This window comes from Macaca nemestrina, chromosome 7 (genome assembly GCF_043159975.1).
Source record: "Macaca nemestrina isolate mMacNem1 chromosome 7, mMacNem.hap1, whole genome shotgun sequence".
Lineage (NCBI taxonomy): Eukaryota > Metazoa > Chordata > Mammalia > Primates > Cercopithecidae > Macaca > Macaca nemestrina.
The window spans coordinates 89,471,045-89,484,437 of record NC_092131.1 but is presented as its reverse complement, the minus strand read 5'-3'; the positions used below and the strand labels follow the sequence as shown (position 1 = coordinate 89,484,437).

At 41.8% G+C, this 13,393-nt stretch overlaps 1 protein-coding gene across 7 annotated transcripts in view; it reads right to left on the bottom strand.

Moving 5' to 3' along the window:
• The window catches only part of TARS3 (threonyl-tRNA synthetase 3), a 78,747-nt gene that overhangs the window by 45,819 nt on the left and 19,535 nt on the right, over nt 1–13,393 (bottom strand). For all 7 annotated transcript variants that reach the window (XR_011626047.1, XR_011626048.1, XR_011626049.1 and 4 more), the window contains 3 exons: nt 12,069–12,147; nt 10,470–10,616; nt 9,294–9,392 (listed from right to left, as the gene is read on the bottom strand). Coding sequence is in view for 4 of the 7 variants with exons in the window: in XM_071100542.1 (XP_070956643.1) it covers nt 9,294–9,392; nt 10,470–10,616; nt 12,069–12,147 (325 nt within the window). In the remaining 3 variants the exon portion in view is untranslated. The remainder of the gene's footprint in view (nt 1–9,293; nt 9,393–10,469; nt 10,617–12,068; nt 12,148–13,393) is intronic.

Genomic DNA, 13,393 nt, shown 5'->3' with positions numbered 1-13,393 from the left:
TGCTATTTTGTATCCTTTGATCTATGTCTCCCCACATCTTCTCCCAGCCCCTGACCATGGTAAGCACTGTTTAATCCTCTGTGTACGTACCTGAGCTCTCTCCTTTTTTTAGATTCATCAGCTCCCCCGGTTCTTAGGCCTCTGCACTCAGGCTAGAATTACATCTCCAACTGGCCGGGCGCGGTGGCTCAAGCCTGTAATCCCAGCACTTTGGGAGGCCGAGGCGGGTGGATCACGAGGTCAGGAGATCGAGACCATCCTGGCTAACATGGTGAAACCCCGTCTCTACTAAAAATACAAAAAACTAGCCGGGCGTGGTGGCGGGCGCCTGTAGTCCCAGCTACTCGGAGGCTGAGGCAGGAGAATGGAGTGAACCTGGGAGGCGGAGCTTGCAGTGAGCCGAGATCGCACCACTGCACTCCAGCCTGGGTGACACAGCGAGACTCCGTCTCAAAAAAAAAAAAAAAAAAAAAAAAAAAAAGAATTACATCTCCAACTTTCTTGGACCCCTAGATCATGGGATTTCTTGGCCTCCATAATCACACAAGCCAATTCCTCATAATAAATTTCTTCTTATATCTCCTGTTGGTTCTGTTTTTCTGGAGAATCCTGACATGCTAATATACTTTCTGTATGGTTTCTGATTGGGTTTGACCAATGGTAAGTTCAAAAGGATTCAGAGGGCAGTGGAAGAGAGAGGTCTGGATATTTCTTTCCCCTCCGTGGTTCTTCCCTGCTGTGGGTTTATTCAGGCTCTGGCTGCATTCTACAGTTACAGCTTCTGTTGAGTGGCCTCTCCTCCATGGCTTCAAGCTCTCTGTGGGTTCTGGTATTACTACTCCATTTCCACACTTCTGCAGGCCTAGTGATGGAGGGGAAAGGATTCTTGCTGTTGGTAATCCCTGGGTGATCTATCATTGCTTGTTAGTTACCTTAGCCAGGCCCTTACCTCCATAAATATTTCCTTCACTAGACTCTCTTCAGTTAAACCCTTGAAGTGCATCTTTCAGGACTTTCCCTGCAGAAGAGCTGAATGTTTTCAGGCCTGCCATGTTCACAAAGACAAGCTTGGTAAAGAAATCCACTGAATCTAAGGTTGTGTGAAGAGGAAGCAAAAATTCCCCAAGTGGGTTATTAATATAATAACAAGAGAAAAAACTCCCCTCCCTACTCCACGGTTTCAAGACATGCAACAAGTCAGGCAGATTCCAGGAAATGCAAAAGGTGTGACTGACACGAGCTTTACAAAAGCAACCCTCATATATAGCTGGTGGGAATGCAAAACAGTAGTCATTTTGGAAAATAGTTTGGCATTTTCTTATAAACTTAAATTTACTATATCTATTCTCATACTGCTAATAAAGACATACCCACGACTTGGTAATTTATGAAGGAAAGAGGTTTAATGGACTCACAGTTCAGCATGGCTGGGGAGGCCTCACAACCATGGTGGAAGGCAAAGGAGAAGCAAAGGCACATCTTAAATGGCAGCAGGCAAAAGACTTTGTGCAGGGGAACTCCCTTTTATAAAATCATCAGATCTCAAGAGACTTATTCACTACCACGAGAACAGTATGGGGGAAACCACCCCCATGATTCAATTATCTCTACCTGGCCCCACCCCTGATACTTGGGGATTATTACAATTCAAGGTGAGATTTGGGTGGGGACACAGCCAAACCCTATCACCATATGACCCTGAAATCACACTTTTAGGTATTTACTCTAGTAAAATGAAAACCTATGTTCATACAAAAAACAGTACATGAATGATAACGGAAGTTTTCATAATTGCCAAAAACTGAAAACAACCCAAATGCCCCTCAACTGCGGGATGGATACGAAGCAGGGGTATGTTCATATGATGGAATACTGTCCAGGGATAAAAGCAGAGGCCCGTGGGGACACTCAACTTGGATGCATCTCAAGGATGTTGTGCTGGGTGAAAGCAGTGTTTAAAGCTTTATAAAATTATGATTCCATTTATATGACAATATTTTAGGGGTGGAGAAAAAAAAATCAGCAGTTCCCTGAGATCGGGGTGGGGGAGGGTTTGATTTTAAAAGGGTGGCATGAGGGAGTTTTGAGGGGTGATAGAACTGTTCTGTATCTTGATTGTTGAGGTGATAACACAGTTCTGCATGTTATCAAAAAGGCCTAAATTTTACTGCATGAGAATTTTTTAAAAAAGATTTTAATTTTAAAAAAAGGTAAGACAGGTACAGAAAGAATCAGCTGACAGATATTTTCCAGAATGCAAGAAAAAAAAATTCAAGGAGAGTCACAAAAAGATCTATTCATTCACTATCAGTTGTCCACACAGTCAGTAACCAATATACAAACAAAAGTTCACTTCCCTTTACTTAAACCTAAGTGGAAGTCATTTTACCTAAGTCAAAAACTCAGAAATCGTGGAATTTCCCTCAGTGGGAATGGTGTGCACATCCAGCCTATCCTGGCCTCCTACATCCCTTACACAGAAAAGCAGCAGTTCCAGTTCTGAGGAAAAGGATGCTTCCTGGTGGAATACAGCCATATATTCCACTGTGCTCAGCACACCATGTTTCCCCAGCACTCTGGCTACTACTGACTAGACTAGGACTCGGCACCAAGCCAAAGGCTACTGATATTGGACCAGACCACAGCCCCTGAGACAGCCCAGCTGTGACTGACAGTCTGTCCCACAAGCACACCCTCTACTGGCTGGTGACTAACAGAACCAACTGGAACCTCAGGGAGGACCTTGAGGCACATGGAGGAGGGCAGAGAGGAAAAAACACACAGGCAGATAGACTGAAAAAAATTAAGACCCAACAGTATTCTTTTCTCCAGCAACATACTTTAAATATAGAAACAGAGGCAGAAAATAAAAGGATAGGAAAAGATATATCATGCAAACACTAATGTTAAGAAAGCTGGCTTGCCTATGTCAATACCAAAGTAGACTTAAAAAAAATAGTTTTATTACAAAAGGTCAAATAGCCTATGAATCCATTTATATGTGACACCTATAAATAGTCAATTTCATAGCGACAAAAACTAGAATGGTGGTTACCAGAGGCTGGGGGAGGCAGGCATGGAAGTTAGTGTTTAGTGGGTACAGAGATTAAGTGTAGGATGATGACAAAGTCCTGGAGAGTTTCAGATTTGCAAGATGAAAAGAGTTCTGGAGATGGACCATGATGGTTGCATAATAACATGAATGCACTTAGTGAGAATGAATTGCACACTTAAAAATAGTTAAAATGGTAAATTTTTATATTATGTGTATTTTACCACAAAATGGCTTTATTGAGGTATAATTTACATGCCATAAAATTCACCAATTTTAAGTGTACAATTCAGTGACTTTTGACAAATGTATACAGTCATGCAACTTCTGCCACAATGAAGATATGGAACATTTCTACACTCCAAGAAGTTCCCTCCTGACCCTTTGGAGTCAATCCCCTCTCCCCACCCACTGGACTGCTGATCGTCTTTCTGTCACTACAGTTTTGGCATTTCTGAAATGTCATATAATGGGATGGTGCCTTGTGTATTCTCTGACTGTCTTCTTTGGCTTAGTACAATGCTTTTGAGGTTCCTCCTTCATGTGTATATCAGTATCTCACTGCTTTTAAATGCTGAGTAGTATTTCACAGCACGGACTTAAGACATTGTGTTTATCCTTTCACAAGTTGAATTTGGGGTTGTTTCAGGTTTTGTGCTATTATAAATAACACTTCTATGAACATCCAAATACAAGTCTCTGTGTAGATGTGGGTGTATGTTTTTATTTCTCTTGAGATAATTAGAAGTGGGGGCCAGGTGTGGTGGCTCACGTCTGTAATCCCAACACTTTGGGAGGCTGAGGCGGGTGGATCACCTGAGGTTGGGAGTTTGAGACCAGCCCGACCAACATGGAGAAACCCCATCTCTACTAAAAATACAAAAATATTAGCTGGGCGTGGTGGTGCATGCCTATATTCCCAGCTACTCGGGAGGCTGAGGCAGGAGAATCGCTTGAACCTGGGAGGCGGAGGCTGCCGTGAGTTGAGATCATGCCATGGCACTCCAGCCTGGGCGACAAGGGCAAAACTCCGTCTCAGAAAAGAGAAAAAAAAAAAGGCCGGGCGCAGTTGCTCATGCCTGTAATCCTAGCACTTTGGGAGGCCGAGGCGGGCGGATCACGAGGTCAGGAGATCAAGACCATCCTGGCTAACATGGTGAAACCCCATCTCTACTAAAAATACAAAAAATTAGTCAGGCATAGTGGTGGGCACCTGTAGTTCCAGCTACTCAGGAGGCTGAGGCAGGAGAATGCATGAACCCAGGAGGCGGAGCTTGCAGTGAGCTGAGATCATGTCACTGCACTCCAGCCTGGGCGACAGAGCAAGACTCTGTCTCAAAAAAAAAAAAAAAAAAAAAAAGCGGGATTGATGGCTCACATGTTACGTGCATGTTTATCTTTATAAGAAATGCCAAACTGCTACGAAGTAGATCTACCATTTTACATTCCTACCAGCCATAAGGGTTATACTTGCTCCACATTCTTGCCAATGCCTGATGTTTTTAGTCTTTCTATGATAGGAAGGGAACATTCTTCAATCAATAACCCTGGCATGAGACTCTACCTGAATACAGTCATGTAAGGGACCCAATCCAAGAACCACCCAGAGGAGCCTAAAATCTGGAACTAGGAGAGACAGTAATGATGAAATGGCAGTTTTAAACTATTAAGTTCTGGGATACTTTGCTATGTTGCAACAGCCATCCAGAACAGAATTTGCACTGGATGTAGGTACTGCTATAACTGAGAAATAAAACTAAAATCTTAAGCGCCCCAACTGACTGAACAGACACCCTCTTGGCCAAGGACCCCAGAGAAACCTTAAAAACTGAGTTACTGGCAGTGACAGGAGGTTGGACCTGCCTAATTATACCCACTCTGTCACTAACAACCATTAGGCTTTCTTTCTTAAAAGTTAAGCCCTTTCGAAAGACTTGCTCCACCACTGATTTACACAACTGACCAGCATTCCTTCCTGATAAAAGACCACTAACCGTGTACTGGTTCTGGTTGGTTTATAAAGGCTGCACATGGGATGCCTCTGTGTCCTCCATTTGACCTTTTGGTTATACAGACCATTTTAATGCATTAAGTCTTCACCCCAAAGTGAACAAGGGATGCATGTAGCTTGCATGTTTGCTTACTACGTATGTACATGTCCCCCACTTTGTGAATATTCATAGCTCTTCTTATAACCTGTTAAATATTTATACTTGGCCAATCTCATCAGCATAAATTCCTGTCTTACTTTTCCCTCCCTTGAAATGCCTGCTTCTGGTTTCTGGCAGAAGCTACACTTCCCAGCCTGCAGGATTTCAGGCTGCAACCCTTCAGAAGAAATGAAGCTCTCCTTTACAATTTTATGAACCTCATGATTCTTCAGTTGACATAACAATAACCGGAAACATGTAGCTTTGGGGCCAGGTGGGTAGAAGCTAGAAGGGATTCTTATCACGAGGTGCCAGAAACAGATGGTGGGTAACACTGTCACCAGAAGTAACACGGAAAACAGAAAGGGTACCCAAAGAACTCATGGATTTAGCTGGGGAGATGTCCAGGCAGAATGTAGAAAGTGACAACGGATTTCTGGTTCCCTATGGTAAAATACAAGACAAGAGGTATAAACCAAAGGTGAAACTAATTAACTTTTAAAGCCAAGTTTAGAGGAAATATAAAGCCACCAGGACCTGCTGGGTTCAAAAATGAAACCTTCTTATCCTTAGACTGTCCCAAAAAAGACTCAGGAGGCTTCAGGACATGGATCAAATTCAGATTATAATCATCAAAGCATAACCTTAGGGTAAAGACCTTAAGGTTGGGGCTGTAAGACACTCTGTGAAAACCTCAGAATGATCTACTGTAAGTGCACCTAGTAAGCCGTCTGAAAGTCTTAGGCTTTGTAGACCCTTTCAGTTAAACACGAAGTCTTTGAAGACTCTGCTGTGTACTGTTGTCTCACAGTAGCCTCCTAGGTAAAGAAGGATCTGTGTCAGAAAGATGTGGATGTGGCTTTTATCTAACCATGTTGATGATAAATTTATATAAAAGGACTCACAAAGTTTTTAAAGGAATTGTACTAGCTTAGATTGAAAGACGGCACAAAATGAAATGAGGGCTTTGGACCCCCTCAGCCTTCTACAGGAAGGTATCAGGTTGAGAACAAAGCTACCCCAGGCCGGGCGCAGTGGCTCACGCCTGTAATCCCAGCACTTTGGGAGGCCGAGGCAGGCGGATCACGAGGTCAGGAGATTGAGACCACACTGGCTAACATGGTGAAACCCTGTCTCCACTAAAAATACAAAGAATTAACCTGGCGTAGTGGTGGGCACCTGTGATCCCAGCTGCTTGGCAGGCTGAGGTAGGAGAATGGCGTGAATCTGGGAGGCAGGAGGTTACAGTGAGCCAAGATGGCGCCAATGCACTCCAATCTGGGTGACAGAGCGAGACTCTGTCTCAAAAACAAACAAACAAACAAACAAACAAACAAATAAATAAATAAAATTAAAAAAAAAAAAAAAAAAGAAGAAGAAGAAGAAAGCTACCCCAAGGCACACATGGGTCATTTCTTATGGAAGAAAAAGGAAGACTCAGAGGGCAGAATCACAGCCAGGCAGAGCAAAACTGGATCTTCATCAAAATGTATCTTTCAACCCTGGGGCAGTGACGACTGGTAGACACCAGAATTTCTACAGACGGTGACTACTATGTGCCTCCTACTCTCCCCCACTCCTTTTTGAATAAGACTATCCACTGCATTATTTTCCTCAAGCACCATTTTATAACGTGAGGGAAATGGGAGGATGAGGTGGCTGATACATAACTTGTGCTTTTAGTTCACAGGTCTTAACATGTAGAGGAAATGTACTTGATAATCTGTTCCCAAGAAATTGCACCCGAGGAGCCTCATCTGCATCTAGGCCTGATTCAGACGACATCTTGGATTTTTGAGCCAATGGAGTAATTAGATGAGCCTTGGAATTATTTGTTAAGAATAGAACACTTTGGAAGAGTAGAATGGGCTTCCCTACAGTCCTTCGGGGCTGAAAAGACATAGACCCACCAGCCAGTCAATTGGAAACCCAAGGGGGTCATGGCCTAGAAACAGGAATGAAAAGTAGGTTGAATCTTAATAAAATGGAAACCAGCCCTAACCCAGTGCAATCTCTGACTGAATTGAATGATCAGTCTTTAATACTGGCAGAGGGTGAATGCTCCAGTGGGAGATAACATCACCTAGAGCCTCTACACTTAAATTAAATATAATATTTGGCATATAATATTAATAGATATGGGAAGAGACATGACTGTAATAACAAAAAACCAACAGAAAAACCAGCTGAGTTCCCTAAAAGGTTTTTTTCATGGTAAGGCCAATTCCTTCAGACAAAGGTATCTAGAAATTCAAAGTTCTCAGTGTCGTCTGTGTCTGTCAAATATTCCCATTCCAAGCCTCAGGGACCCATGCCTTCCCAACCACCGCCCTTACCTTAGAATAAGAGATCATTGGATTTGTGTATTTAAATGGCTTTACAATTTGGTGACCCGCACAATCAGGCCCTGCTCCTGTTCATCAGCCACATCTGTCTTGCATCTATAAAAAATAAGAGATCCCCTCAATGCCACCGTAAAGGCTTTCTGTTCATTCTCCATCTGTTGTACTCCCAACTTGAGAGTACAAGGTGCCAGGGGCCATGTTGATTTTTCAGAAAATATAGCACATCCAAATCAGCAGCTGTGATGGTCATCACCACCTGTCTAAATCTAAATCTCTGATAATCTTCAGTGATTCTTCAAGTCTCTCCCCCTGCCCTCTGATCTCCTACAGCCTCACCCTGGCCAGCCCCTACTGGAAGATAGGTACCCCAGGTGATAGAATCCATAGAGGTCAGCCTCCAGGAACACAGCACAAGAAGAAAAGGAAGGAGAACAAGACTGGAGAAGCAAACAGAGAATAACCAGCACAGGCCACATGCCATGTATTCTTTTCTCAGAAAGTTACTGAAGACAGTGATCCCCAAATGAGAATTAAAGATAAGCAATGAAGGGATAGACAGAGACCAGGAAAAGGGACTCAGCATAGGAAGAGACATGAGGGGAGTGGCCAAGATGACGACGAAAAGAAGTCCTAAGACATCAGTTTGCAAGAATCTTAGTAGCAAGTTAACTCTGGAGTAGGACCAAATTTGAAAAAAAATTTACTGAGCAATTACCTGAATCATTGCAGAACATGTTGCAAGCAGATTTGTAGCTTTTGAGAGAAATCTGAGCATGAATTAGTGGTAGGCACATAAAAAACTAAGTAAATGAAAAATTTAGGTAATGATTATAGGAAAGACAGAACAGTGCAAGAATGGAAATGTAATCCTAGTAGTCCACCTGGATCACCTCTGAACACTATCTACACAGTCCTTATCATGTAAATACTAAAGACCTTCCCATCTACGAACTTGTATTACAAGCAGGTATTTTGCTCTATTGGTTTTTTCCTCTTTCCTCTGGAGCTGCCAAATCATCTGGGAGTCATGCTATAGGCAAAGGGAAGCACCAGCGGCCCATGGAGCACATTTGGAGAAGCAATGCTTCATGGTTTAACACTCTGTGCCAGAGACGACACTTTCTCCTTTCTTTTTTCACAGGGAGTGCCACACTTAGTCTAATGCTTACCTTTATATTCTACATGCTTTAGAAACTAATATGGACAAAAAGTGAATTTTATGAAATCCAGGAATGTATTCAGGGAAAACAGAAATTATCTCCATGTTATTATTAGAAGGCACAATCTAGTATCTCACTTTTTTTCTTTTTCTTTTTTTTTTTTGAGACGGAGTCTTGCTCTGTCACCAGGCTGGAGTGCAGTGGCACAATCCCGGTTCACTGCAACCTCTGCCTCCCGCATTCAAGCAATTCTCCTGCCAGCCTCCTGAGTAGCTGGGATTGCAGGCATGTACCACCATACTCGGCTAATTTTTGTATTTTTAGTAGAGACAGGGTTTCACCATGTTGGTCAAGCTGGTCTCGAACTCCTGACCTCAGGTGATCTGCCCACCTCGGCCCCACAACATGCTGGGATTATAGGAGTGAGACACCGCGCCTGGCCAGTATCTCACTTTTAACCTCAAAATTCTTATTAATGTTACCAAAGTAAAATTAATGGAAATGCTTGACCATTTTATTATAAGAGAAAATAGTAAAAATGTAAACTGGAATTGAATAAGAATAAAACATTTTAAAGTTAACTTACTCGTATGAAATCCATAAGTGTATTATAAATGAAGGCTCCTCTGGGAAGGAAAAAACAGCTTCCAGGACTCAAATCATGGAAAAAGAAAAGTTCTTGTTCCTAGATTGAAAAAATAATTGCATTTCAAATGTCATCTGCTATTGCTTAGTATTTACTACACACACGATATGCTGGGAATAAAACATATAATACTCAGTTATTTCTATCTTCTCTAGTAATAGACATTCCAAGGCCATTCAACACTTATACCTAAATATATGTAAAATTTCCACTCATATTTATGGCTAATTAGCTTTGAACTTAGCTTTTATGTCACCTTCAGCTATTTTCTGCTAATTTTCTTACTTGGCACACTTGGAGTATGGCACTCATGGGGAGACAACATGGTAAAAAGACCAAAAAAGTTCACTGCAGGAGGTAGGCTTTAAGTGATGATGATCATCATCATGGCTGTCACTTACTGAGAGCCTGCCCTGTACCAGGCACCATCATCCAGTTTCTGTCTTCACAGCCACCCTGCAAGGCTACCCAGCAAGGAAGACAAGGACACAGAGCTTGCCCATCATCTAACACAGCTAGTGAGTACAAGGACTGGGCCTAAAGCTCAGGCCTAGCTGCTTTCCAATCTGATTTTTTCCTTCTACATGCTGCTCTGTCTCCCAGATACAAAGGATGCTGTAAAGTGCACAGAATGTAAAAAACAACTTTTTTTTTTTTTTTTTTTTTGAGACTGAGTCTCACTCTGTCGCCCAGGCTGGAGTGCAGTGGCGCAATCTTGGCTCACTGCAACCTCCGCCTCCCAGGCCCAAGTGATTCTCCTGCCTCAGCCTCCCGAGTAGCTGGGACTACAGGCACGTGCTGCCACGCCCGGCTAATTTTTTTTGTATTTTTAGTAGAGATGGGGTTTCACCAAAAACAACTTCATTTTTATATCATGACAAAAATAAGAGAAGGGTACAATTTTCAAAAATTAATAAAAGATATAGGAAGGAAAGAGGCTAGAAGACATCTGGGGTATCAAAATGGAAGAACTCAGCAGCAGACTATGAGTGCCAGCAAAATAGGAGAGAAGAAGAAGAAATCTTATTATTAAAGCAACTTAGTTTTGTGAGACAGAAACATTCCTATGTTGGTTTATGATTACATCTCTCTAGTGATATAAAATGTGGGGCATACCTTCCCAATCTTCCTGTGATCTCGGTTCTTTGCTTCCTCTTGGAACTTTTCCCAGTTCCTCATCATCTTGTTATCAGGAAAGGATATTCCATAGATCCTCTGCAATGTTTCCATTTCGGGATTGCCCTCCCAGTATGTTGAGGAATTCTAAATATCAAACAGGATTTTGGTAAATATATCAAACGTTTGGTTGTAAGTAAAACCGCTCTTAAATATGAACGCAATTTTCCACTATAACACCAACAAAGCAGCCCTGAGCCATGGCTCATGCCTATAATCGCAGCAGTTTTGGCAGGCCAAGGTGGTCAGATCATTTGAGCTCAGAAGTTTGAGACTAGCCTGGACAACATGGCTAAACCCCATCTGTACAGAAAATACAAAAATTTGCCAGGCATGATGGCACATGCCTGTAATCCCAGCTACTTGGGGGATTGAGGCAGGAGGACTGCTTGAGCCCAGGAGGCTGAGGCTGCAGTGAGCAGTGTTTGTGCCACTGCACTCCAGCCTGGGTGACAAAGCAAGACCTTGTCTCAAAATCAATCAAACAAACAAACAAACAAAATCAACAAAGCTTAAAGAAGACTTTTTGTAGTGCTGGGAACAATCTTAAAATGGATTCTAACTAAACCTTCCCAGCCTAAATTATACCATTAACCAGCAAATTATGTAGAGTCTGCTATGGATTCTAGGAATGACAGTGACAGTGCACGGAAAGGAGGGAACGCTAAGCAGGAATCATAATCACCAAGGACGGGGCAGAATAGACAGTAGGTACAGGGAAGTAAAGGTCAGTCTTGCTGACCTACAGTCAATGATTAAGAACAGTGCCATTAGCCAGCCCCATTTTACCTGTAAGAAAATCAAAGCCAAGAAAGGCTGGGACTGCCAAGTCAGTCCCATGCCTCCTAATTCCCAGAGCGATGTTTTCTCCATTACACCATCATATCCCCTTCTGCTGTTTTCTTTATCCTGCAGTACATTACTTTCACATGCAGACAAATATTCATCAGGGCTATTCGAGAAAACCATAGTATACAGAACAGCATTTTAATATAGCTAGGAAAAAAGCCAGGTGCAGTGGCTCATGCGTATAATCCCAGTACTTTGAGAGGTCGAGACAGGTGGATCACCTGAGGTCAGGAGTTCGAGACCAGCCTGACCAATGTGGTAAAACTCCATCTTGACTAAAAATACAAAAATTAGCCAGGTGTGGTGGTGCACGCCTGTAATCCCAGCTACTCAGGAGGCTGGGGCAGGTGAATCGCTTGAACCCAGGAGGCGGAGATTGCAGTGAGCCAAGATTACACCACTGCACTCCAGCCTGGGCAACAGAGCAAGACTCTGTCTCAGAAAAATAATAAAAAAAAATATCATATGGAAAAGAAATGTTATAACACTTACAATAAGGTAAAATGATAAAAAATACCTATAGTGCTCTAATTATCAAAGTTCTAAATGATTTTATTAGTTTTAGTCAAATAAGAACGAAATATTTTAAAATATCATGATGTTCAGACTACAAAGGATATGAGTGAAATCCCTTAATAGCTAGTGCACCTTAAGCTTACTATATTAAAAAAAAAAAAAATCAATCCTTACCTTAAAAATTTTGATGGTTTTAATTTTTCCAGTGTGTCTTACATGTGGACCTTTGCAAAGGTCAATTAATGGACCGCACCTATAATGAAATATTTAGGACATGCTCAGGCACAGTTATAGTTTTTTGGACTATTCATTATAAGCCATAATATCCTATGTTTTAGGTAGAGCTTCACTTATTTATATGTGGCAAGGCCACATATAATTAAAAATTAAATTTTTAATTTAGGGTAAAGGAGAGAGGCGATTCATCTAGCCTCAGAGTCCACTCTGCCCACTAGATTCCAAAACCACAGAACATCTTCTGAAAGAAACTATGCAATTCTCTGATTAAAAACTTAAATTACAATGAATACAAAAAGGGACTGGCTTACAGACTGACAAACACAAAAATGTCATCTCTTTCAATGGCCAGTCTTTGTGTATTGTTCTCTAGGGAGAGAGCTGGTAAGCAACATTCAGATGAAAGGAAGGAATGCCAAATTAGCATGAAAGGCTTCAGTACTCTAACTTTTAAATAGAAAGCCACAGGGCCAGTGCGGTGGCTCACACTTGTAATCCCAGTACTTTGGGAGGCTAAGGCGGGTGGATCACGAGGTTAGGCGTTCGAGACCAGCCTTGCCAACAGAGTGAAACCCTGTCTCTACTAAAAAATATAAAAAGTTAGCTGGGTGTGGTGGCGGGTGCCTGTAATCCCAGCTACTTGGGAGCCTGAGGCAGGACAGTTGCTTGAACCTGAGAGGCGAAGGTTGTGGTGAACTGAGGTCGCACCATTGCACTCCAGCCTGGGTGACAGTACAAGATTCCATCTCAAAAAATTAAAAAAAAAAAAAAAAAAAAAAGAAATCCACTAAAGAATTACTTTTTTCCCCAAAAATTAAATACAAGCCATTCAAATTGAAAAACTACAAAAAGTGTCAACGTTGACCTAAGTAAGGTTCTAAAACCCAAGAGCTCAAGTATTAGAAGCCAGAAATTTAAAACTGAGCCTGTTTTCTACATTTTCATTTATTTTTAAATTTTAAGAAATGCACTGTGCATAGCTTTGCACAAAGGGGATATGATTTTTACTTACAGTACAATTAAACCAGAGAACCATAAGTCCTTGACTGTGAAAAATAAGTACCACAAGGGAGAATATCTGTGGTTGTAATTAAATAAATACCAGGTCTTCTAAGCTGGTACTGTGATGGTCCTAGCAGCACCCAGATGGATGGAACACACAATAGCAATTATGTATAAGGTGTATAAACATGGATAAATAAAAAGGTGCTCAGGAACCTGAGGTTAAACGAACAGAACTAAGTGATTCTGGTATTAATTTC